Raw genomic sequence first — 26,408 nt, 5'->3', positions numbered from 1 at the left:
GCTGGTTAATCATCCAAAGACCAATCTCTCAAAATCATTTAGATCTTGAATAAATTGGTTCTACTTACTTACAAGCAATAAAATAAAAATAAGAAAAAATGATTGAATGAATGTGGCTTATATACTCACAAGGAGCAATTAGTATGAATCATTGATCTTGAAAAATTAGATATTACTCTAAACTGGGTTCGATCATAATCTGAACCTTTTTTTTTTTTCCTCAAAATTAATTTGAAATTAGCTTCAAGTCAGCAAACCAAACCTACCCAGTTCATATTGGATAAAGAATTTAAGATAGAAAAAAAATTATACTATTTTTAACTTAATACAGGTTGAATCATAAACATCTATGAGCTGATCTTGAGCTGGGTTATCCTGTACCAGAAAATCAAAATGCTTGTGTAACTTTATGACCCAGTAGACTCATTCTTCATGTTAATCATGACTCCATTGCCAACTCTTCGTCAGCTTCTGGAATGATACCAATGCTTTCCCTTCCCAAAACTATTGCAGTAAGCATCAACTTGCCTGCATCTGGAAAACTCTTGTGCTGCATCAAGATGGTTTCAACCGACGAACCCGATTCCTTCGGACTTGTGAAGTCTATTTCATCCTTTCTTAGCGGCAAGATCTCATCGAAACCTCCTTCATATGCCTGAGCTTCTGGCCCATAACACCGGCACGAAGCTTTGAAGAGAATGGTTTCTCTAATATTCTTGAGGACCAATTCATCGCTCCATCCTTCAGTCGTTGATTGATTGGCTAGAGCTACCCAATCATCCTGATCAGCTGCATTTCGCCAACTTTCATCGAGAAGGCTTCGATTTGAATTACGAAATGAAGAGCCCATCCAAGCAAATATTTCAAATGCAAGTAAAGCCAGCTTTTGAGTTCTCCCTCTCAAGCACATCTCAATGAGATCTACAGGAGGTATTAGCTTGTTCATATCTGGTCTTCCTTCATTATCAGAGAAACATGCCAACACTTCTTCCTGTCAATAAAACGCCAAAGAGCATGAAATCAGCGCAAGCCTTTGGATACAAGAACTACACAATTACAGCAGACTGCGAATCTTTTTCTACAGAGGAAGAAAATGAAAAGGAAACCAGCAATAAGAGAGAAAAAATTAATTTCAATATGCTGGGAATCTATAATCTAATTAAGCATGGCTTTGTAATCTTGTTACACATTCCTATTCCAGACCTGAATAATAGAAGTAGAATAAGAGCAGTTTCCACTAGGGCTTGAAAAAAAGCTCAACCATTCATGAAAAACTCGTATTCGGATTGTTAAATAGCTCGTGATTAATTCATTCGTGAGGTTAGTGAGTCAAACACGAACAAATTTTTTGAGCTCGATTAATAAATAAGTCAAACACCCAAATAGAAATGTGTTTGATTGTGCTGGCTCGATTTTGTGCAAAAAACTTAAATAATTATAAATAGTTATATATAAAATTTATCAATATACATTAAAAATAAATTTAAATTTATGAAGTTAGAAAAAATTTCAAACTCAATAAAATTTTACACTTTTATCATTTAAAATAATTTCATCTCAACCATCTGATCTTAAATGGATGAATACGATTAAAACCTCTTAAAACCCTCATAATTATATGAACAAAAAAAACCCCAATGTCCTATTCTTACCCAGCATCTGGATCTCGCAACCCTTTCGGTTTTCATTTCGAGTCTGGGTCAATAGTCTTTGTGCTTCAGCTAGGGTTAGGTTTTTGCTTCCATCCCATTATCATCGTCATGTGAGTGAGCCAAACATCCATCCCTTGCCTCTATTGCTCATCTCTCTCGCTTGTGACTCGTGAATGGTGACTCGCTTCTGTGAGATTTCTCTACTAAATTTTAGTCTCTCATTTCCTTCAGTCACTCTCTATAGTTTATCGTTTTATTATTTGTAGATATGTTTTTCTCCGCTGGATGCTAGGATGCGATCATGCGAATGTGATTACTTCATTAACGGTTTAGGGCTAGATTGCCCACAAGTCATAATATTTAGATATTCTAGTTGGGCTAAAAAAATGCAGGCGCAGGGGATGGATTACTTACCATATATAACCTTACCTGGCATTTGTAGTGTTATACTCTGGCCTTGGAGATGAGCACTTCAATATTATGAGTTTTGATATTGCTTTAGTTTTTTTTTTTTTTCATAGTTCTGGTTTAGGTTAGTTTATTTATTTATTTATTTATTTTTTATTTCATGTTTTAGACACATCTATGATAATCTATATGAGGAAATGGCCATGTTCTCCATACTTATATTGGTAGAGGCATCCTCAGTTGCCGCATGACATCGTTTTAAGGGATTATGTGATATTTTTATTTTACACTCTAGTAGGATTCAAGTTTACTGCAGTTTGCTTGTGCAATATAGAAAGCATGATCCGATAATTGGTTATGATTTTGCGGAAAAATAGAGTTGCAGTTCTTTGTTCTTTTAGGAAGTCTTGGTTTCAGAAGGCTTACGCTATAATTTCTGAAATATGACTGGTTCGAAAAGTGGAAATCATACGTTACATTATCTTTGTCCAGGTTCTCTACTTGTATTTGCTCTTGCTTAATGCTCATATTGTACAAGCGGAATGCGATTTTGGTATTGTAAATGTATGAATTTGGTTTGGAGCTGTAGGGTTAGTGTTGACAGGGATAAACTTTGAGGGTGGCTTTAAACTAGCAAGTTAAGACTTTTGCAATTCAACTACTGGCTGCTGCTATGAGTTATATTTGATTGTATTTGTTATTGTATGGCAATAAAAAAATTCTGCATTTTTTGATAAATTCTGCCTTCTCGACGAATGCAGTTTTTTTTAAATCGAGTTAATTCAAGCTTAAATATAAAAATGAGTCTATTTTAATTAATATAATTCGAAAAAGAACATAACATTCACAGACAATATCAAACACGAGTCAAATTGGAACACAAATATTTCCGAACGAGCCGATCACAAACAGATACTGAGCCCGCCGTGTTCGGCTTATGTACACCTCTAGTTTCTATGCATCAAATAAATGTTGCTACCATTTGTCAGTCGTTTTTTTTAAATAATTTTTAAGTTTAATCTAATATAAAAGGTATATGATTTTTTTTTATTTTTGAAAATAGTGTGTTTAATTTTGAAAATAAGACCGAATGGATCTCATTTGTCTAATAGTTTACATAATCGTGGCCGATACCGCGAATAATATACTTTCCAGAAAGATAAGTGCATCCCTCGACAATTGACCCAATCATACAAATTAAAAGATTTGTGACATCCGTTTAGTCTGCGAACATTTTGCGTGATCGACAAATTCTCATATCTAATATAAAGATAAAATGAGATTTATTTTACCTAGGTTCCAAGTTCACTATAGGGCAAGCCCCTATAGTTAATCACATCTCAATAGACCGAGATCACTTGAGAAAACTCTGGATAATAATCAGAGGTACTAGTCTTCAAGAATTCAAGTTTTAGGTTTCACGGTAGAACGCGAAAAATCAAATAAGAAAGAATCCAATGGGAGCAGTTATTTTAGGAATCTAAAGGAAGGAAGATGTAGGAGACGTCACAGATCCCGAGAACCCTCAGTGACTTCCCAAACTATCCTACTGTGTGGTTGTGTTTTGGAGACAATATTATTTAAATGTTCAATTATGTCAATTTTATTATTTGGGACTCTCGCTTGCATAATACCCGATTATGCAAATAGTCTATTGAGATAAGAGGGTTTAAGTCGTACCGAACGATAATCTCAGAACCTAAGACTAGTTACGACTTATACTACAAAACACGGTTACACGGGAACTTGAAGAGGGTGTGAGAATTTATGTCACGCTGAGCGAGCTACCTCGAAGTCCTATGAATTGTTGTTTAAAACTAAGGAATAGTTTAGTTAGAGTAGATCTGTTCATATGTTGGGTCTTTGAAATTGTTCTATACTTGCTTGCCTCCTCGTCGTGCTGCCCACCAAGCTTCTCTGAGCTTCGTAACGTAGCGAATCCGGCTTTAGGGTTTTATGTGTGACCATACAAATTTGTTTGGTCTATGGCCCATCACAATGTACCTCCTAAACAACCAGCCTATTGTGCTATACTCTAAAAGATTCTATGGTGTAAGTAAATGCAGAAGTAAAACATCAGTAAGAGCGCGGTAAAAAAAAGGTACTGCGGCAAAATACAATAATTGTTTAAAAAATAAATTTACGTATATGGCGTGTCTGTTGCTGCTGCAAAAAGTGTCAGTACCACAGGTAAAAGTAAATAAGTATTACAGAGAAATTAGCTAGTATGACAAACATGTGTAAGTAAAAGAATAGACGACACATGAAAGCTCGAAGAGGACCGTAAGAATTCAGCTCCGGAGTAGGCTCATAGCTAGGATGTGTGCTTTATAATTCAACTTTAGATGGAAGGTACCAACCCAAACTATCGAAAGAGAGTAACTCCTGGCCATGATCGCAACAATTAACAAGTGGACTTTTAAAGGATTTTATCAAAGTTTCTTTAATTTTTCATGCATACCAAGTTTAATTAGCAATCAAAAGTAGTGTTATCGTAAATGAATTTGTTTGTAATATCTGTGTAAATCTTTAGGAAAATGTAATATCTATGTAAATATTTAGAGAAGTAAAATAATCCACAAGTTGCTCACTTTGATCATGCCAGAATTACCAGCAACTTAAGAAGGCAAGGGGGCAACTTCGCACCAAGGGTTGGTAAATAGTATCATCGATCATCCTCTCCCCCATCGAAGGTCATCGAGACAGGAGACTATTCTATCATCTCACATTAGCACGCATAAACATTATCATCATCACCCTAAAAAAAAAGAAAATAAAACGGGAGTAAGAAGATAGGAGACTGACCCAACTCCCAAAATCGACGAGACAATAGAACGGCGAGTGGGTCAGCTCAAAAGGGTGATTAAATCCTCATAAGATAACAATCAAGAGAAACTCAAAACTATAGGGAAAGGACCCCCCAAACAACACTAAATCAGTCTCCAAACAGCGTTAAATTAAGCCCTAAGAAAACACTAAATTAAGCTCCCGACAGCGCTTAATTAAGCTCCAAACTGCACTAAAATGAGCCCATACAACACTAAAACTAAGCTCCAAACAGCACTAAAATGAGCCCCGAACAGCACTAAAATGAGCTCCGAACAGTATTAAAATAAGCTCCAAACAACACTAAAATGAGCCCCGAGTAATAATTAATTAAACTCCAAACAGCACCAAAATGATCCCCGAACAACACTAAAATGAGCACCGAACAACAATTAATTGAACTCCAAACAGCACTACAATGAGCCCCAAACAGCACTAAAATGAGTCCCAAACAACACTTAATTGTTCCCAAAATGTGCCTATATGAGCCCAAACATCACTTAATTAAGCTCAAAATGTCTCTATATGAGCCCAAACAACACCCATATAACCTGAACAACACCTATATGAGCCCAAACAGCCCTACTACAGCACATTTCATGATCCGACAACACTTTTCAGCATTTTATGGCACATTTCAGAGCCTAACAACATTTCTACAGCTCTTTCCAGCACCCAAAGACACTTCTACAGCGCATTCCAACACACTATGACACTCCTACAGCACATTTCAGCGCCCTACCACACTTCTACAATGTATTTCAGCATTTATGGAGCCCCAAATAGCATCTCACAGCACTACACAACAATTATGCAGCACATTTCAACGCATATGAAGCCCCAAACAAGACCCTTGGCTCCCCAAATCAGCATTTAAATGGTGCACAATTGATATCAAAGAGAGCATAAAAGAATATTAGGAAAGGTTTACCTAAGACCTTATGATCCTATGAGAACTCATTTTTTAGCATTCCACATGTTGATCCTTAGCCCTTGCAAGTAAAAGTTGAGAGCTTGGTAGCACTCATGTGAGGTCTTCACAAAAATGAATCAAGAAGTGGTTTGAAGTTCTATACAAGGTGGGTTCCATTACTAGTCTTCTAAGAGGGTCAACAGGGAGTCTTAAGGCTAGATCATAAGCTCCAAAGAGGGGAGAAGAAAGACCTCAAAAATGAGATTAACAAATGGACCAAATAGGTGTAGTGTGTTGGGCAAGTACAACACGCGTATTGGTGTTGACCGAAACAATCAAATAACTCAAAGACCTGTCCAAGCAGACATACCCGGAACAGAGCCCGGACCAGAGTTAAAAAGGGGACTTGGGCTAGGATTTTCACTAGGGAATTCCCAACTCAAAGGCAAGAGTGAACTGAAGATCACTAAAAGTTTCTGCTGGGGATGAAAGGATTTGCCACATGTTATGTTATTTGATTGTTTTGTTTTGATTTTTGTTTGTGGGCGATGTAAATTTGATTACATGAGGAGATGACTTTGAGAAGGAAAGTACGGAGCCACTAACACGGGATTTATGCCACCAACATGAGATTTACACGAAAATTTAAGAGACGACAACAAACACGGGATTTACGCCAGATTTGAGAACGGTTGCCAACACGAGATTTACACCAGAATTTAAGAGATGGCCACTAACACGGGGTTTGCACCAAAACTTAGGCACGACCACCAACACGGGATTTACGCCAAAATTTAAGGGGCGACCACCAATACGGGATTTACGCCAAAATTTAAGGGACGAGCACCAACACGAGATTTATGCCAAAATTGAGGGACGACCACCAACATAGGATTTGCGCCAGATTTTAAGAGACGGCCACCAACACGGGATTTACACCAGAATTTAAGAGACAACCTATTTCTTAAATGGCCTGCCTGACCTAAGTCTCTGAGATGGAAGACAGTTAGTTATGTTGCTCTGCTCGTCCTCCAAGAACACAAGTTTGCAGCTCTAGTTCTTCTAGAATGTTGACATTTTCCTTGGATTCTTTCAAAGTGCTCATATTTCTTCTTTCAAACCCTTTGAAACTTCTCCAGTTCATCCTCTGATATTATCTGCAGTCGCTTTGGTTTAACAAATTGTGGAATGTAATGCTCGACCTCATGCTGCTCTTCATGACTTTGTATTATCGGAGTTGTGATGCGATCCTCGTGGGGCTCGACCGGTGTGTATTCTCGTAAAGCAGGCTCTACCACTGGCTCGGCCTTTATCTGCTGGAGGCTGGGGGATGGCATCCCCCACTGGCTGGTCGTGTACTTGTTCTTTCTCCTGTGCCACTGGGACATCTGCTGAAGCTGCCTCTCGAGCTGTCTTTTTCATCGAACGGCCCAGAATCAAGAGCTTGTGACGCTTCATGTCACGTCGTTGCGTGCGTGAGAGTGATATTCTCTTGGATGTGTCTGCTGGGGCCCTTGTACCAGAGCACTGATGAGATTTCCTCTGTTGTTAGAACCATGGATTGCATCTGTATGGCCTTCACTGCCAGGTTGTCGGCTCCCCGGATCTCTTCCCTCAACATTCTCGAATTTTCTTTTCATTGTCGCTGCAATTCTTTCCTTACATTTGAAGCTGAGTACTGTTTTCAGATCTTCCACCTCTTCTGAATTGACCATCTTCAGCAGATGCCCTCATAGTCCACCTTCACCTGTTCAAAGTCCAAGTCAAAGCTTATGATGGCGCCCTGTGCCACCTTTTCCTCGTCGAGTGCGAGTTTGATGTCGTTTCTAAAGGAGGAAACCAGCCTCCTGCTCCACATTTTCCTGCAAAAAACAGAAGAAACGTCAGCATGCTAAAATTCAAACTGAACAGAAATAATACTTGTTTATTATTAATTATTGTTTTTAAAGTTATGTTTGCATTTTACTTCGAGCACGTATACTTCAATTAATCTTGTGGAATTTCATATTTCTTTGCGAAGGAATGTGATTTTATTTAGGAGAATTCATCTTATCATTTCCATTACAAGTTTTTATTTATTTATTTATTAGACCCAATTACAGACATTTGTCATATTAGCATATCTCAGGACTTGCAATTGGGTCGCTTTAAACATCACGATGCGTAGTACTTTTTCAGATATCGCCCATTGATTGACAACATGGGCCTTTCACATTGCAATCCATCAGCTGGGAAGATCCTCCGGAGTAGAATTTTTTGACCACGAACGGTCCCTCCCAAGTCGGTTCAAATTTTTCTCCTATCTTGTGGTGTGCAAGAATGAGTCTTCTTGAGGACGAAGACTAAGTCACCGAATTTGAACGTCCTTAGGAGGACCAGCTTCTCGTGGCCTTGTTCCATCTTTGCTTAGTATAACTCGAGGTTCTATTGTACAACAAGTCGCTTCCCTTCGAGGCATTCTAGTTCTTCGAGCCGGAGTTTGGCGTTCTCTTCCATTGTGATCTCGTTAGCAACGACGATCCTGAGGGAGGTTAATTGCACTTCCAAAGAAAGTACGACCTCAGACTCATACACCAGGGCGTAGGTTGTAGATTGAGTTGGGGTTCTGAACGTCATCCTGTACGCCTATAACGCATCTATTAACAGCTTGTGTCATCCTTTTTTATTATCATCTAGTGTCTTTTTTATAATTTACATGAGAGTTTTGTTGAAGGCCTCCACTAGCCCGTTCACTTTTGGGCACTAGATTGTGGAATATCTTCAATCTATCTTATGCATCTTGACAAAACTGTTGATTTTGGTACTTTTGAACACTGGACCGTTAACTGAAATGACTCTGCGGGGAACACCAAAGCGGTAGACAATCTGGGTCTTGAAGAATTGGAGAACTTAGTGTGTTATGACTTCCCTTAACGACACTGCCTTTACCCATTTTGAAAAGTAATCTGCTGTTGCTAGTATGAATCGGTGTCCTTTAGAAGACGGAGGGTCTATCGGGCTCACTATATCTGTGCCCCAACACTCGAATGGTCACGATGCGATCGTTGGGTGTAACACATTCGGAGATTAATGTAAGATCACTCCATGCACTTGATACTGATGGCAGTTTCTGGCAATTTCCATGCAACCACCCATCATTGTTGATCAGTAATACCCAATTCTCTTGATCTTCATTTTCATTTTCGGACCTGACTAGTGGGCACCACATAGCCCTGCATGTACTTCTTTGACAATATCTTGTGTTTGTGTTTTGCTCAAATATCTTAACCACATTTGATCAAATGATATTTTATATAACACGTCAACTAGGGTGTATGACAATGCCCTCCTCTTGATCTGATGTGCAATTCATCTGTCTTCTGGTAGTGTCCCGATTTGCAAGTATTCAACAAAAGACCGGCATAAATCTTTTTCATCTTTAGCTACTGTCGCTACCGTATCTTCATTTCTCTATTTATGTAGGGTATCCATGTTGATTTGGGATAAAACTTGACATTCCTGTATCGTAACATCGATGGAATCCTCCGGCAACTATGCATACTCTTTAGCTAGTTTGGCTAAAGCATGGGAATTGTTTCAACAGGGAATTCTGTACGTCACATTGGGAATTTGTTCCAACAATTTCATCATATAGTGGAGGTATTGCTATAGCCTAGACTTCAGAATCTTGTACCGTCTGGCTACCTGTTGAATGACAAGTTGGGAATCTCTGCGGATGACGAGGTCTGTTATTTCCATTAAAATTGCTAACCCTAATCCCGTTATGAGAGTCTCGTATTCTGCTTCGTTATTTGTACACGGCTCTGTCAGGGGGTAAGAGTATCTTAACATCCCTCGATCTGATGTAATGAAGATTGAATCGATTCATGCTCTGTCGGGGATTTCAATCTGTGAATCTTTCTCTTTGGGCTGACGAAACTCTGGCAAAGTACATCTCCCAACGTAGAGCATTGGAGTGTCCTATGTTCACTACTTGTTCGTCGGGCAAGTCGTCGTTGAGGGGAGAACTAGCTGACAACGAGTGTGTTGCGAGGAAATCTGCTAAAATTTGTTCCTTGACGGCGCGAAGAGGTACAAAAGTTAAATTGAATTGCAATAATATCATCGACCATCTCGCCAATCTACTAAAAAGGGTCGGTCGGGTGATTAGATATTGCAACGGATTAACTTTCAATATTAGGTTGACCTTATGAGCTAATATATAATGTCTAAGCTTTTGAGGGACGAAAATTAAAGCTAGACGATGCTTCTCAATTGGAGTATACATTACCTCCACCGGCGTTAGACGACGACTAAGGTAATAAAGGGCATTTTCCTTACCCTCATCATTGACCTGAGTCAACAGAGCTCCGAAGGAGTCTTCTAAAGCCGCAGTATAAAGTATCAACGGTGGACTTGAGACTGAGGTTACTAAAACAAGTGTCATTAAGTATTGTTTAATACATTTGAAAGCCCGTTGACATTTTTCATCCCATGTAAACTTGACATCTTTTTTAATTAATACAAAAAATGGTTGATAGAGTCATGATATATTAGATATAAAACATCGTAGATATGCTAATTTTTCCTTGAAAGGATCGTAATTGTTTTAAAGTTTTAGGAAATGACATTTCCATGATAGCTTTAATCTTTTCTGAATCGATTTCAATTCCCCGATGTCGTACAACAATCCTAAAAATTTTTCGGATGTGACACCAAAGACGCACTTTAAGGGGTTCATTTTAAGATTTAAATCGTTATAATCGTTCAAAGACAATCCTCAAATCATATAGGTGGTTTTCCCTCTGTTTTCTTTTGATGACCAAATCATTCATGTAGCATTCAATTTGGTTATGGATGAGGTCGTCAAAAATTCTTGTCATTGCTCGTTGATATGTTGCTCCAGCATTCTTCAACCCGAACGACATCACTATGTAGCAATAAATTCCTATCGGTGTTTTGAAGGTCGTGAGTGTCGCATCTTCTGGTGCCATTTTAATCTGATTATATCCCGAGGATCCAAAATTTTATGTGAGGATACGATGTCCACCATTAATTCTTTGGGATGGGGAATGGAAATTCATCTTTCAGGAAAGTCATGTTCAAATCCCTGAAGTCAACACAAATTTAGACTTGTCAATTCTTCTAACTAGCACAGTGTTAGTCAACCACGTGGAGTATTGCTCTTCTCTTACAAAGTTGACATATTAACTTCTTTACTTCAAAGATGACTTGTTGCTCTATTTCGATGCGCATTCTTCTGAGAGCTTGTTTGACCAGGGTCAAGGTCTGGTTTACTCCAAGTCTGTGAATCGCGACCTCCGATGCTAGCCCAGGCATCTCGTCGTAGCTCCATGCGAAACAATCTCTGAACTCTGACAACAGCTTGATTAAATCTGAAGACTCCTCATCGTTTAGCAGTGGGCTCATGAAAGTAGGTCTAGGGGAATCTTCAGTCCCTAGATTGATCTTCTTTAATTCACAACTGTGAACTTGATTTCCTTTTCAAACTCCGATGGAGATCCTCTATTTGAGATTCTTCTTCTGACTGGCTAGTAACAGCCAGACAAAATTCAGTGTCATCAACCAGCCCTATCGTGTCGAATCCAACACTCTCTTTTGAGTTAGAAGCTCGAATCTTAGTGTTCCACAATTCCTCGAAGAGGTGCATCATTTCTTTTGGTAGTTGACTAGGCACAAAAACACGCTGAATTAATTTTTGCACATAATGAGAGTAGTAACCAAAAGGTAATTTCATTAAGTCATTAGAAATATTTTCTTCTAGTTTTACATTGGTTTCAGAACCAGAAGAAGAGTCACGGTGAAATCTTATCAGCTTCATGCCCATGCTCTGTACTTCGTTAACCTCCAAACCCTAGACCTTAATGGAATGAATTGGTGTCAAGGTCATGGTCTGTACAAGGTGTTTGATCCGATCGTAAATTGATTCATATTCTTTCGTCTTTTCTTCCTCCAAGGAGATTTTGAACTGAGGTGTCTTTCAATTTCTTGTCAGTGCTATCTTCGTCACCTTTTCTTCCTCCGAACTATCTTCCAAGTCAATGTTGATGACCAGATCCCTCCGTTCAACAATCTTGTTAACTCCTTGCCCTCGTCCCCGACCTTGATCTCGGATGCAAGGGCTGAAAGAGCTTCCACCATCTCGTTGTGAATGAGTGGTAGGAGATTGCTGAATCGGAATCGGCTGGCCCCGTTCTTGCAATTCTTTTGGATCTTCAATTTTTCTTGCACGTCTCTGGAGAAGACTGTCTTCTTTGGATGCGCATAATAAGCAGCATCTTCATGAATGCCTATCTCATATACTGCGAACGGTTGTAGATCTCCCTTGATGCACCGTTCCTATCCTCCTTCATAGTATTTTATGCACTAGTGTAGGACGATGGGACCATCTTGTACTCGTGGATCCAAGGTTGACCCAGTAAGGCATTGAACGAAGTCTTTAAATCTATGATGTGGAATTTGCGGCCGTTACTAGTTCACTGATCCTCATTGACAGTATTATCAATCTGAGAGTTCTTTCTCATTTCTGATTGAAACCTCTTAACATTATCTTGTTAGTTGAAAGCTTGCAGGTGTTGATGTCCAAGTAGGTTAATATCCATAGATTCATTATGTTAATTGATGCTCCTGAAACAACTAACACCCTGAAGAGTGAATCCTTTGAGAGTAACAAATCATCATCTGTAAAAGTGACACTAAACTGTTCCTTTAACAAACAAACCTCTTCTACGGAGCTGCTGACCAATTAAGCTAAGCAAATCTCTGAGTCGAGCAATGTCCTAACCAGAGCTTCTCTTAACTCCTTTGATAGAATTAGAGCGTCGAAAATGCTTAGTTTGGCTGGCAACTTTTGAAGATGGGCTGGTACATTATAGTCCACTTTGTTATTCAAGCCTCCAGCTTCCTCCCGAACATGTGTCTCTTCAATTGATGGAGTTGGCTCTTCATGAGCAGGCGTCTGTTTTTCCTTTACTACTAACCCATTATTGGGGGTAACACCTTTCATTTGGATTGGACCCAGGGGCTTCTCTTCTGGAGTGATGGCTGACTTTTCTGGTGTTATTTCTGAATCTGATAACTCTAATTCAATCGCAGCTGGCATTCCTTGGAACTAAAAAACGGTTGCTTCGCTATCTGAGCTGTCGTACCCTATGTCGCCCATGTCTTTTTAGCTATGTTAATAGGTTCATCAGGATTTCGCATGATTTGAGGATCGTTATGGGAATCGAAATTCGTATCGGATTGGTTAGTTACGCAATCACCATAAATAGTAAAAACGTAGCCAAAATTAAATTTTTTTGCATTACGCGACTCCGGAGGGACAAAAAAATAATCATACAAAGTGAACGGTTCAAGGGACTTCTCTCCTAAATCTGAAACAACCAATCGTGAAAAATCAGCCCCTATTCTACTCTTCGTGCTATCAATCTCTACCTTCTTGAAACTTTTCTTCTTTTTCTCCTGTGGTGGTGACTTTTCCGGTGTGCTCGACGACGCTAGCCTGGTGGGTTGCAGGCTCTGAGTGGAGGCTTGTGCTGAGGCTGCCTGAATTTGATCCAGAATTTTTTGACAGGATCTGGTCCAGACCGTGCTCCATTTATCTTAAGTTGCATAGGAGTTGATCTGAAATATGGGCCCAGCCGAAATCACATTGATCGAGCATTTTTCAAGTTCTTTCATATATTCTTTCGGAATTGTAATATTCTCGTTCCTGTAGTTCCTCTCAAGTCATCCTTTGAAACTGAAGCAATCCTCTATTGTGTGGCCAAGCAATCTGTGGTACAGGGCAATAAGCGGGGTGATCCGTATTGTCAACTTCGTCTAGTTTCTTTGGCTCTGGCAACCTATACTCGGACTTCTTAATTAAAGTTTTTAGCAACTTCCCTATTGCCTCATCCTTGAAAGAGTACATGTTCAGTCGGCCAGCCATGGATGCACCCTGCCCTCTGGATCGACCATGGGCGGTTGTTGTACATCTTCCATCAACATTGCCTCTGACACGGCCGGAACACTAAAAACCGGGGCATCGGACTTAGAATCCTTTGCGAGGAGATGTCCTTCTGATCCCTATTGCGGCACCAGTTCAGCGACTTTAGGTCTCCATGGCTTCTCATTTGGTACCAATGCCTTGAGACTAGACGTCTCGTTGTCGGCAACAGTTTGCCGGGATGAGTCATGGTCCCTAATGGCGGTCTGGATGCAGTAATTGGCAATCCTCTGTTATTGTTCATCTTTTGGGTCTCCCCTCTCGTGGTGGCAAGCGGTGCCCTCGGACCAAGGCGAGACAAGATCAGTCGGCGCTCCGCATGTTTCCGGGAGGCATCGGCAATATTGGCATTGGTAGCAGCGATATCCGAACGTTCTCCCAGGCGAAGCTTAACGGGAATACGAGGCTGCGATGCTCTTCCTTTCTGGGCAAAATCATGCGACTTACGGGTGACTTCACCTTTTCTCAGAATCTCTACTCGGACTCAGGGCAACACGACGCACCCCATCCTTCTTATTATCTCGGCGACAGAGCAACACTCCTTTCGGACCAATCTTTCGAAAACCAAGCAAATCTGGGCAAAACACTCAAGTCTCTTTCTCTTTTCACCCTGACGATGAGACGGTGACGGTAATGCAGCAGCAATGTTATCAGCTCCCCCCCCTCTTCCCTCGAGAGTGACAGACAATGGGTGAAACGTGCTTCCTCCAAGAAGAGGAGCGATCTCAGACAATCCAATTTCCCCCTGCTGTGGCATTTCCTCGAATGGAATAGTCTTCAAAGCTTTCGCCCTTTAGGCCTTTAAGATCATGCAGTTCCTATTTCTGCGCTGTGTCCGACTAAGCTGACCAGACCTCGAGCTAGATCCAATCTCGAACACAGATGGTAACAGGGTAAGGGCACGAGCTGACTTGTCTTCATATAAGATTCCCTTTCATTACAATACTAGTGGAGCAGCGAGCATGGTAACAGTAAATCCGATGGGAATAGTGGTGACAATCCTGACAAGAGCAGGGGCAACTTTGGCAGTAACAGGGGCGACGGTGACCTTCGCCTTCTTGAGGGGAGGGAAGTCTTGGCCACAGTTCAAGTTGAATTCAGCGGACGACTGCTGGAACTCCGGGGCAGCGACTTTCATTACGACGAATGGAGCCTTGTTGAGTACTACTTCAAACTCGTCAAAGCCAAACCCAAACTTAACTGTGGATCCCACATGGCGAGCATGTCTGCCGGTAAGCAAGTTGCACAAGGTCAACATTGAGGACATCTTTCCAGTCAATTGAAAAATTTTTTAGTGTTAAAGGAATTCTACGCTCCATTTCCGGGTGAAATAATTTAGTCATAAGCACAAAAACTGACACGAAATTGTCTTATGAACTAGGTGTCTATTTCAAGACTTATCCAAGTGGTTTTGACTTAAATTTATATTTGTTTTGTTATTGTTGTTTTTTTCATTTTGCTTTCACGTGTCTTTTGTTCAAAAATTTGTTTGATTCTTTAACTGTGAATGCTTTGTTTTGGCATTAGATTCTGAAGTTTAAATATTGTCAAGGAAAGTTTCAAGGGTAAAATTTGATGTGACTTATTAAAAGAACAAGCCGAACTCGGAAGAGAGATGAAACGATCACGAGGTATAGGATCCGGTCCAAAATTGGAAAGGACTCATTCCACATCAGACTAACTCTGATCCTAACCTACCACATCTATTGAGAGTCCACCCCACTAAACCCTAGGGATTCATGAACCCATCTGCTTAAGGATGGTTAAACAGACGATCCCGTAATCCAAGAAGAGTTGACTATAATGGTTCATGGAAGAAATGAGCACGGTATGTCAACGGAATAACAGTAGTCTGACCCACGAGGGATATGGGCACACCACCGATGTATGAAAACCAAACTTTTCGATCAAAATAGAGAGATGAACTAGTCCCCAGCGGATTCGTAGAAGTTGTTGTTCGATTTTTTTTAAATAATTTTTAAGTTTAATCTAATATAAAAGGTATATGATTTTAAAAAAAATAGTGTCTTTAATTTTGAAAAATGAGATCGAATAGATCTTATTAATCTAATAGTTTACATAATCATGTTTGATACCGCGAATAATGCAACTTCCCGAAAGATAAGTGTATCCCTCGGCGATGAACCAATCATACAAACTAAGAGATTTGTGATATCTGTTTGGCCTACAAACCATTTGCGTGACCGACAAATTCTCAAACCATTTGCGTGCTAATATAAAGATTAAGTATGGTTTATTTTACCTAGGTTTCAAGTTCCCTATAGAGACAAGCTCCTATAGTAAATTACATCTCAAATGATCGATGTCACTTGAGAAAACTCTTGATAAAGATCATATAAACTTAGTCTTCAAGAATTCAAGATTTATGTTTTTACGTTAGGACGCGGAAAATCAAGTGGGAAAGGATCAAATGGGAGCACTTATTTTAAGAGTCCAAAGAAAGTAAGAGATAAAAGACGCCACAGATCCTAAGGAGAACCCTCAGTGACTTCCTAAATTATTCTACTGTAAGGCTGCGTTTTAGAGACGATGTTATTTAAGTATTTAATCCTGCCAATTTTATTATTTGAGACTCACACTTGCATAATACCCGATTATGAAAATAGCCAGCGGAGACTGGTTGTTTATGTCGTACCGAACAACAATCTCAAAACCTAAGGTGAGTTAGGACTTATACTGCACAACAGTTACACAGGGAACTAAAGAGGGTGTGAGGATTTACATCGCGTTGAGCAAGCTACCTCAAAATCTTATGAATTGTTTAAAACTAATGAATAGTTTAGCTGGAGTAGATCTGTTCCTGTGTTGAGTTTCTCGAAATTGTTCACACTCGACTCCTCGTTGTGCTGCCCACCAAGCTTACTCCGAGCTTTTCTAATGTAGCGAAACCGGGTATACGGTTTTATGTGTGAGCATGCAAATTTGTTTGGTCTATGGCCCATCACATTGTACCTCCGAAACAACCAGCAGACTGTATTGTACTCTAAAAGGTCTTGCGGCGTAAGTAAAGGCAGAAGTAAAACAACAGTAAGAGCGCGGTAAAATAAAATGCGATAAAATGCAATAATTGTAAAAAATAAATTTGCATACCAGGTGTGTCTGCTGCTACTGCAAAAAGTGTTATTACCACGGTAAAAGTAAACAAGTATTGCAGAGAATTTAGCTAGCATGACAAATATGTGTATATATATGTAAGTAAAAGAACACGCGACACATGAAAGCTCGAAGAGGGTGGTAAGAATTCAGGCTCGGCGTGGGCTCAGAGCTGGGTTGTGTGCTTTATAATTACGGCTGTCAAAAAAGCTCGTTGTTCGCGAACAGCTCGTGTTCGGCTCGTTCGTTAAGCAAACGAGAAAAAAATTATATAATTATTTATATAATAATATATTACATATATTATTTATATAATAATATATTATATATATTTATATATAAATTTAAATCATAACATCTCATGTGGTAATGTGGTTAATCCGTTATTTTGTCTATATTTGGTCCAGATTCGAAGTCTACACTTTACATCTATTTTTTTCAATTTAATTTTAACGAATCAATTTCGAGCAAACACGAGTCGAACACGAACACACTGTTCCTGAGCCAATTTCGAACACGAGCCGATTTCGAACATGAGCTATTTTGAATGAGCCGAACACGAGCCAAGCCTGAGCTCGCTCAAGCTCGACTCGTTTACAGCCCTATTTATAATCCAACTTTGAATGGAAGCTACCAACCCAAACTATCAAAGGAAGGTCACTCCTGGCCACAATCGCAGCAATTAAAAAAGTGAACTTTTATAGGATTTTATAAAGTTTCTTTAATTTTTCATGCATACCAAGTTTACTTAGCAATGAAAAGTAGTGTTATAGCAAATGAATTTGTATGTAGTATCTATGTAAATATAAAGGAAATTGTAGTATATATGTAAATGTTTAGAGAAGTATGATAGTCCACAAGTAGCTCACTTTGATGGAGCCAGAATTATCGGCAACCAAAGAAGGCAAGGGGGCAAGTTCGCACAAAAGGTTGATGAATAGTATCATCAATCCTGCTCTCCCCCCATTGAAGATCATCGAGGCAGGAGACATTATTCTATCATCCCACATTAGCACGCAAAAGCACTATCATCATCAACCTCAAAAAAAAGAAAATAAAACGGGGGGAAGCAGTGAGGAGACTAACCCAACTCCCAAAATCGGCGAGACAGAGGAGTAGAAAGGCAAGTGTGCTTGCTCAAAAGAGTTTTTAAATCCTCATAAGATAACAATCAATAGAAACCCAAAACTATACGCCAACACTAAATCAGCCTCGAAACAGCTCTAAAGTAAGCCCTAAACAACACTAAATTTAGCTCCAAATAGGGCTTAATTAAGCCCCAAACAACACTAAAATGGGCCCCAAACAGCACCAAAATGAGCCCGAATAGTAATTAATTGAACTCCAAACAGCACCAAAATGAGCCCCGAACAGCACTAAAGCCCCGAACAGCAATTAATTGAACTCCAAACAGCACTAAAAAGAGCCTCAAACAGCACTTAATTAAGCCCAAAATGTGCCTATATGAGCCCAAACAGCACCCATATAAGCCCAAACAGCACCCATAGAAGCCCGACAAACACCTATATGAGCCCAAACAGCCCTACTACAACACATTTTAGGAACCGACAGCACTTTTGAGCACTTTATGGCACATTCCAGCGCCGAACAACATTACTACAGCGCTTTCCAGCACCCTACGACACTCCTACAGCGCATTGCAACACCGTACGACACTCTTTTAGCGCAATTCAGCGCCCTATGGCACTCCTACAGCGCATTTCAGCATTTATGGAGCCCCAAAGAGCACCCTTGACTCCCCAAATCAGCATTTAAATGGTGCACAATTGATATCAGGTAGAGCATAAAAGAATCTTAGGTAGGGTTTGTCTAAGGCCTCCTGATCCTGTGAAAACTCATTTTTGGACATTCCACATGTTGGTCCTTAGCGCTTGCAACTAAAAGTTGAGTGTTTGGGACCACTCATCTGAGATATTCACAAAAATTGGTCAAGAAGTGATTTGAAGTTAAATGTAAGGTGGGTTCCATTGCTAGTCCTCTAGGAGGATCAGCGCGAGTCCTAAGGCTAGATCTTAAGCTCCAAGAAAGGGAGAAGAAAGACCTCAAAAATGAGGTCAGCACCATTACAAATAGTCACCCTTACAACACTCAATAATCAACTCTTAAATTATTCGAGCTATGGAATGATGTTTGTCATCTCTTACAATGTACAAAGCTTCGAAGAATGTAGTAAACAAGGTTAGCTCAGATATAACATAAAAAAATCAGCTGCTCCATTAAATGTATGTTAGATACCTCAACGAACAAAAAACCATTAATTGGTATATTAACCAAAGGTTTTATTAGTCTAGTTTAAATGGAAAATAACACTTTCTATCAAACATTTTGAGCACTACATACAGTACATTTTCATGGTTGTAGAAACTATTTTCATGAACTTGCATGATTTCCAAAGTTCAGCTACTAACTTGATAATGGGAATTTCTTGCTAAAGTCTGCTATATGAATTTTGGCCCGCACAATCAACGCAAATTTAGAGCCGCTACCCACTCAGTGTCAGAAATATTCCAACTATGTGGGGTTTGCATTATGAATACTCATTTTTGGATTCAAATTTGAATTCAGTTCATTAGTTATGGCATAAATTTTATGATTGGAAGTCAACCTAACATCAACCTTCCATATTTTCTATCTAGTCTTGGGGCTCGCAATGGCAATTTTAGGCCCTATACTCAACAGATAATCACAAGGAGTATTATTGCAGTTCATTAACTCTACACAAAACATTATAATCACAATGATTAAAAATTTTACTAGGGCAATCTAATATCATTCAAAATGTAGCATAGTTAATAAAACATGATAGGCTCATATGTGAACTTCAAGTAAAATATTTTGAAGCTTAAATTACTTAATTAGCACCTGAAACATCAGAATATGGAGAAATGCCTCTATATGAAGCATCTTCAGCTCAAAACCCTCTTTCTTACCTGATACAAGGTAATAGAAAGTGATCTGCTAGTGATGATGCTACAATAAAAGCAGTACAAAATCATGGATTTAATGCAGAACTTCCAACAAGAAATTTTCTAACACATTACATGCTAGTAAAATGTGATTAAATTGTTCACAAGAAAATTCATATGAGGCCTATTTGGGATCAATTTTGTTTTGATTATTGCTTAATTTTTAAAAATATGTTTTGCTTAGTATATTTTTTATTTGTTTATTTTTTTATTTTTAAAAACGAATCAACATGTTCTTAAAAACCCTCAAAATAACTAAAAGTTATTTTGTGTTTTTAAAAACAAGTTTATTTGTTATTAACATGATAAATATATTTTGCTTCCAATCAAAACATAATAAAATAAAATAAAACATAAAATGAAAAAAAAAATGATCCCGAACAGCCCCACTAATATACACATGCTATGCAAAATAATTTAAGCTTTAAATTAAGGGGGCATTCGTAATCTAAATATCAATTATGGAACAAAACCTTCCATAAAATAAATTTTAAGGAGCCAACTATGCTTAAATAAAGAATATCATTTTAACCGATTTTGCGATTAATCTATTTCTAACAAAACCATTACTAAACTCACAAAAGTTTGATGTAAGAGAACAAGCACAAAGTAAAAGAAATTCTACAATTTATTATTCATGTGTTTAACAAGCCAAGAAAAACACAAATGCTACAATAATATTTTTTTGATCAAATCATTTCTTCTCAAGTTGAATCTTTACAGAGAGAGAGAGAGAGCCAACATTTTGCTTTATCTTCAGATAGTAGATTGAAAAAAAAAGAAAGGTTTAATAAAATTTCAGCATGTAGGAAATGATGGCAGATCATAATTTCTTTGGAGTGAAATTTTAGAAACAGAATGTACTTCCTGACTTAAGCTTGCAACTTAATAAATCCAACAGATAAATGGTGTGCAGTGCAGCAGGTGCATTTCATCATTTGGCAATTAAAGATGAAATTGCAATGTAAACACTACAATTGAAGAAACTCTGCACAAAAAGTAATACCAAAAGGCTAGATTGGCCGAAATGCAACCAAATAGCTGTGTGTATCTATTTCGTTCCGAAACTTCCAACTTTCAATCCTTGATAGGCTTTAAATTAAGTGACATCCTTATCTAAATAGCAAGTCTGGAAGAATAAAATTTCATCCAATTGATGTTAAAAATAAGATCAAGTTTAAAGAGATTTGCCAAAATGCAACCAAATAGCTGTGTATCTATTACGTTCCCAAACTTCTAAATTTCAATCCTTGATAGGCTTTAAATTAAGTGACATTCCTTATCTAAATAGCAAGTCTGGAAAAATAATATTTCATCCAATTGATGTTAAAAATAAGATCAAGTTTAAAGTTGCAAAAAATACTTAATTAAGAATATATACTTTGCAACCAAGTATACGACTAGTCCATTTCTAGTCAAACCAGTATTTTAATAAAAAAGATTTCGACGAAATGGACATCAAGCACAAATCGAAACAAATTCAAAAATTTGTTATCCACATGTTTAACGAGCCAAAAAAGACCAAATGCTACAATAACATTTTTTTATGATCAAATCATTGCTTCTCATGTTTGTATCTTGACAAAAAAAATGAAGAAAAATAAATAAAAAGAAGCAACATTTTGCTTTATCTTCAGAACACATGCAAAAGCATAAAGCCCAATAAAATATAGGCATGTAGGAATAAATGGTGAATCTTAATTTCTTTAAAGCAAACTTTTAGAAACAAAAAATGTAGTTTCCGATTAAAGCTTGCAAGGCAATTTTAATAAATACAATCGATAATTAGTGTACAACGCAACAATAGCCAACAATTGGCAAATTATGATGTATAGACAAATACATTGAAGTACAGACACAACTCGGACACGACACAACAAAATTACAAAATTTTAAGATATAACAAGTCATGGACTCATTTTTATAATTATAAATTATTAATATGAAATTTTCATTTTTTTTATTATTCTCTACTAAATACATCATAAGATGGAAAGTAGTATCATAAGAAAAAAAAAATTCTAAAGATAATAAAAAACAAACATGATCAATAAGAAAAATATGCTTCACAAGCATTCATAAATGATTGTCACATCTTTTGCCAATAATACTTTTACTTACAAAAATATGTAAAATGCTCCAAAAATATAAAAAAATAAATATCAGTCATCATCAAAATAATCAAACAAACATGAATATATTTAGGAGAACATGTTTAAAAAGATAGCCTTAATTCAAATAAAATTATTCCTAATTATTATGATCATGATGAGAAGGATAGCCTTAATACATTTTAAATTAATCACAATATTGATCATTTAGATTGATAACTCATTTTTACCCTTTTTTTTCACAAATGAATTTTGATCATCCAACATGAATTGATGCGTGCTTGGCCACAACAGAGACAAATTTGGCTTTGGCATTTTAATTTGGTTTAGCATGTGTTTTAAAAACTGCAGGATAGAACAAAAATTTGGAAGGAAGCAGTGGCTCTCTGCTGATAATCATTACAGGAAGATCATATAAGAGTTCTGCCTTGTATTGAAGTCAATGGAAGCCAAGGGTTATCTTCTTGATCCCTTAACTCAATGAAGAATTGTTTACAACTTTGTCAGACCGTATTCCTACAAGGATATGGATTTCCTGCTCCTCTGCATTCATCAAATGTTTCAAAGTCACCATCGGATTTTATATCTTCTAAGCAACAAACTCATCGACCGAAACAAAAAGTGTCATCTTTCAACAGTACTAGCAAACAAGGAATTGATGGCATTAGTGATTTACTTGAGTGATGCTACAGCATCTTGGCTTAATGAACCATATGTTTAGTGTCTGTAACAAGATATCATACTAGCACAAGCTAAATGCAAACTCACTATTGACGATCTATTTGCTACCAAAGGAAGTTGACACCGCCCAACTATGATTATATCTGGATTTTCTCTTTTAGTAGGATTATATTTGTGGTCAAGCATATTTCATTTTGTTGTGATTTGCCAACTGATGGAGATTTCTTCTAGTTGATTACTTTAGGTAGTAGGATAACGTAAATGGGCAGTTCATATAGATCAAGGATTACAACATTTGTAATGATATTAAGATGAATTGAAAGGACCATCAGGACTGATATCCAGTGGAAAAATTGTATCACTTTTTCAATACAAAGCTATGCAAATCTCGCAACACCAAATACCTTACCTCGGTACCATGGCACCAATAATTATCTTATCAGCATAACACAAGACACATTTAAATTTTAAATTGTTTGTATGCTTTGAAATTGAAAAACTATGCCAAAGTTTTGTCACTTGATTCAAATTAAATGATTGCATGAGTTAGCCACTTAACAATAGGCACATGATATGATTTTGTCATTTTCATAACAAGGATTGAAGCTAATGAAGCGGCTTTCTAATAATCAGTTTTCCTTGCAGCCAAAACTTATAGAAAAGTACCACCAAGCTGTCATACTGATGTCATGTTCATGCTTAAACGTAAAACAAATAACACGAAGATAAAGAAACAAACCTGCTGCCACGGCAATTTTGGATAGGTTGAGCAGACGCCTTCTATCAGCCATAGAAGATGGCATCTTGATTTGCACAAAATCTCGTCCTTCAATCAAAGACGAGCTGTCATCTTGATATAGGGCCAAAGTATGAAGAGTTTCTGAAGCAGAGGAGAACTGAGATAAGTATATCTCGTGAAGCCACAACAGATCACTATGATCCTTCAGAAAACTGGCCAACTCATCCCGGAACTCTTCTCCAAGCCTCAGCAGTTTAGCAACTTGATGGTTTTTTATCAACTGCTCAAATACAAAATTACTAAATCCTCCTTTCAGTCCACGACTATCGTGCTGCATCACAGCCAGAAAGAGTTAAATTATGTCTGCCATACATTCTACAGAAAGCTTTATGAATTCAAATCCAAAATCAATCCATTTAAATACTTCCTTATCTGCCAATGATTTAGTGATACTTAGAAGTGTTCAACTTTAATTTTCTCTAGCAAAAGTTACAAATAGCATATTCATGGATCATGGAAAGCAATTCAGATGCACAATGTCTCAAATAAAGAAATGCATAAAACGTAATGAATGTTTTCCAGAAACAAATTGAAACCCTTATGCATTTCAAACAGTTTTGTATGTGCCTCTTCCTTCCTATTTCCTTCCATACTCAGAAATAAAGCACACGAACCAACATACAAACAGCAAAATATAAAAAAGAACTCAATAGATTTTTGTGCCAGGAACCATTTGAGACATACATACCATTAGGTTCCTCAGGAGGCGAGAATCATTAAGATGATAACATATATGCCATAATGTGGGATAACCTTCATGCCTTTTTGCAATTGCTAGTAGTGGCAAAGAAACCTCTCTAAAAATATTTTCTTTAACCTCAAGATCTTCAACACCCTTGCATTTATCCTGACAAAATAATATACAATTGTAAGCTAACGAAATGGTTTGGCTCACAATTGTGCTCCAAATGATATTTGGTCAAGAATTTAAGGATTTGAAGCCAAAAGACGAGCAGAGAAATCATATCCATGTAAATTTAGGTTCACACGAAACTAATATCATATATTGTTTTGAAAAAAAAAATATGCTTAAAAGTCAAAAAACTTAGTAAACTACAAATTTAAAGACAAGGCTACGTGCAATCACATGGTCTCTTGTGCTTGAAATTGTTCTTGTGCACTTGTGTGCAAGTGAAATTCGCAGATCATGATTTAAAACATCAGGTTTCCACCTGGTTTAAAGTTTGCTGAATTAAGTTACAAAGCACAATATTGAAGCCAAGAAAGAGAAAAAGAATGAACTAAAAGTAACAAAATATATCATGATTGGGAAAAAAGTGAATAAAATCAATCCAAGGCACCTATTTTAGATCATTTAGCATGTTTCAACGCAACGTGTTTTTTTTCTTTAAATTGTAGGCAGTTCTGCAAATATTTGAGCTTTAAATTAAAAGTTTAAAACCCATTGGGCAACATGCCTAGTACAATGAAAATATAAATCTCTCTCTTCTGTGCTAGAAATCAATTTAGGATTCTTCTGAGTCCACTTGCATAAAGTGAAACCAAGAGAAGAGACTAAAAATCTGGCTTCAAATTTTATAAGAAATTATGCTTCAAGTAAATTAAAGCAAGAAGAATATTGTTTTAATGCCAACTATTTCTAGTATTAAAAATTCTAACTTTTTAAGATAAATCAGCACAAATTATAACTATATAATTATCCACTTAACATTGTCGATTCTAAGAATAGAAAGAAGCTTAATTTAATTAATTCATCAATACAAATACTTATAATTACAAATTGTTTTTATATTGGTAAATTTTAAGTACAGTACAACTTCAACTATAATTTTGAATATATGTTTATTTTTCATCATTCATAGTTATTTATAAATTGTAAGATACGTTTAAATTATTTAAAGTATTATTATTTTATTTTATAAATTTACAATTTAACCAATATATACATAAAAAATTAGTAAGAAAGTAGCTTAGGTTTTGACATGAGCAGGAAAGTTTCGATGAGTTTTCTTAAAAAGATTAGTTTAAATTAAATTATTTTGCCCTTTAATTGCTTAGAAAGAATATCTAATGTTATAGTTTTTTAAAAAACTGCACAATTCAGCAAGTGCTACAAATGAAATCTTTCAAGACTCATTAGAGGAAAAAAAATATAAATGACCAAAATGATCCCAAAACTATTCAAGTGACACTATTTTATTTTCAATCTATCCCTAAAATCAATTTAGTATCATAACTTATTAAATCCTAGTATTTTTTATCTTCTATCATCTCACATCTGGAATTGACTAAAGCTAGTAGTGGTAGTCTTTCATTGAGAGCAAGATGACATTTCAAACTAAAATTTCTGATTCTCAATAATTACGAGTTCTGCAAAACTGATGAATAGAGAAAAAGTTGAGTTTCCTTACTGTGGCCAGAGACAATAGGAATAGTGGCGAGGGTGTTGACAAACCTCTACAGTGACAAGAATCAACGGATTACTGACCAATCACAAATCCCTCTCTTATTCCTCCTTTCATGTAGGAAAACAAATGATCCCTACCAGAGTGGCCATCAGCGAGCAATGAAGGCATATCCCATGATCCTCAATAATGACAAAAATATTGAAGAATAGCGCCAACAATGCTAGCTAATAGGGATGAATTAGGAAACTTATTTTATAGTGGGAAACTTGGGAGAAAAGTATCCATCCATACATAGAAAGTCAATTAAGTAAAATCATTAATTTGATAATTCTAGACATTGAGTGAGATGACAATAACTAAAAGTAAAATCATTAAGTTGATGGACTAAATTTGATGCTAAGAAAATTCCAATAGTTAGAAGGATGAACTCGTACACTTAAATAATCTAGGTACTATTTTGATAAATTACTAAGAAAAACATCCATAAAGCTAAATTAAATTTTAAAATTCAAATAAGAATAAAAATATATTTTATAGATAAATGAAAAAACAATACAATTG

General features: G+C 37.1%; 1 protein-coding gene across 2 annotated transcripts in view; it reads right to left on the bottom strand.

Moving 5' to 3' along the window:
* Positions 1-120: 120 nt before the first annotated feature.
* The window catches only part of LOC110036662 (nuclear pore complex protein NUP133), a 52,631-nt gene continuing 26,343 nt past the window's right edge, over positions 121-26,408 (bottom strand). Inside the window, exons 5-8 of one of the 2 annotated variants that reach the window (XM_020741158.1) lie at positions 24,167-24,325; positions 23,419-23,749; positions 19,784-19,851; positions 121-991 (exon numbers count right to left, since the gene is read on the bottom strand). In XM_020741158.1, coding sequence (XP_020596817.1) covers positions 440-991; positions 19,784-19,851; positions 23,419-23,749; positions 24,167-24,325 — 1,110 coding nt within the window. In that variant the 3' untranslated portion in view covers positions 121-439. The remainder of the gene's footprint in view (positions 992-19,783; positions 19,852-23,418; positions 23,750-24,166; positions 24,326-26,408) is intronic. The other variant, XM_020741159.1, reaches the window with a different exon arrangement.

The sequence above is a fragment of the Phalaenopsis equestris genome, unplaced genomic scaffold, assembly GCF_001263595.1.
Source record: "Phalaenopsis equestris unplaced genomic scaffold, ASM126359v1 Scaffold209432, whole genome shotgun sequence".
NCBI classification, from domain to species: domain Eukaryota; kingdom Viridiplantae; phylum Streptophyta; class Magnoliopsida; order Asparagales; family Orchidaceae; genus Phalaenopsis; species Phalaenopsis equestris.
Note: the sequence above shows the minus strand (reverse complement) of the source record. Positions and strands in the feature narration are given on the sequence as shown.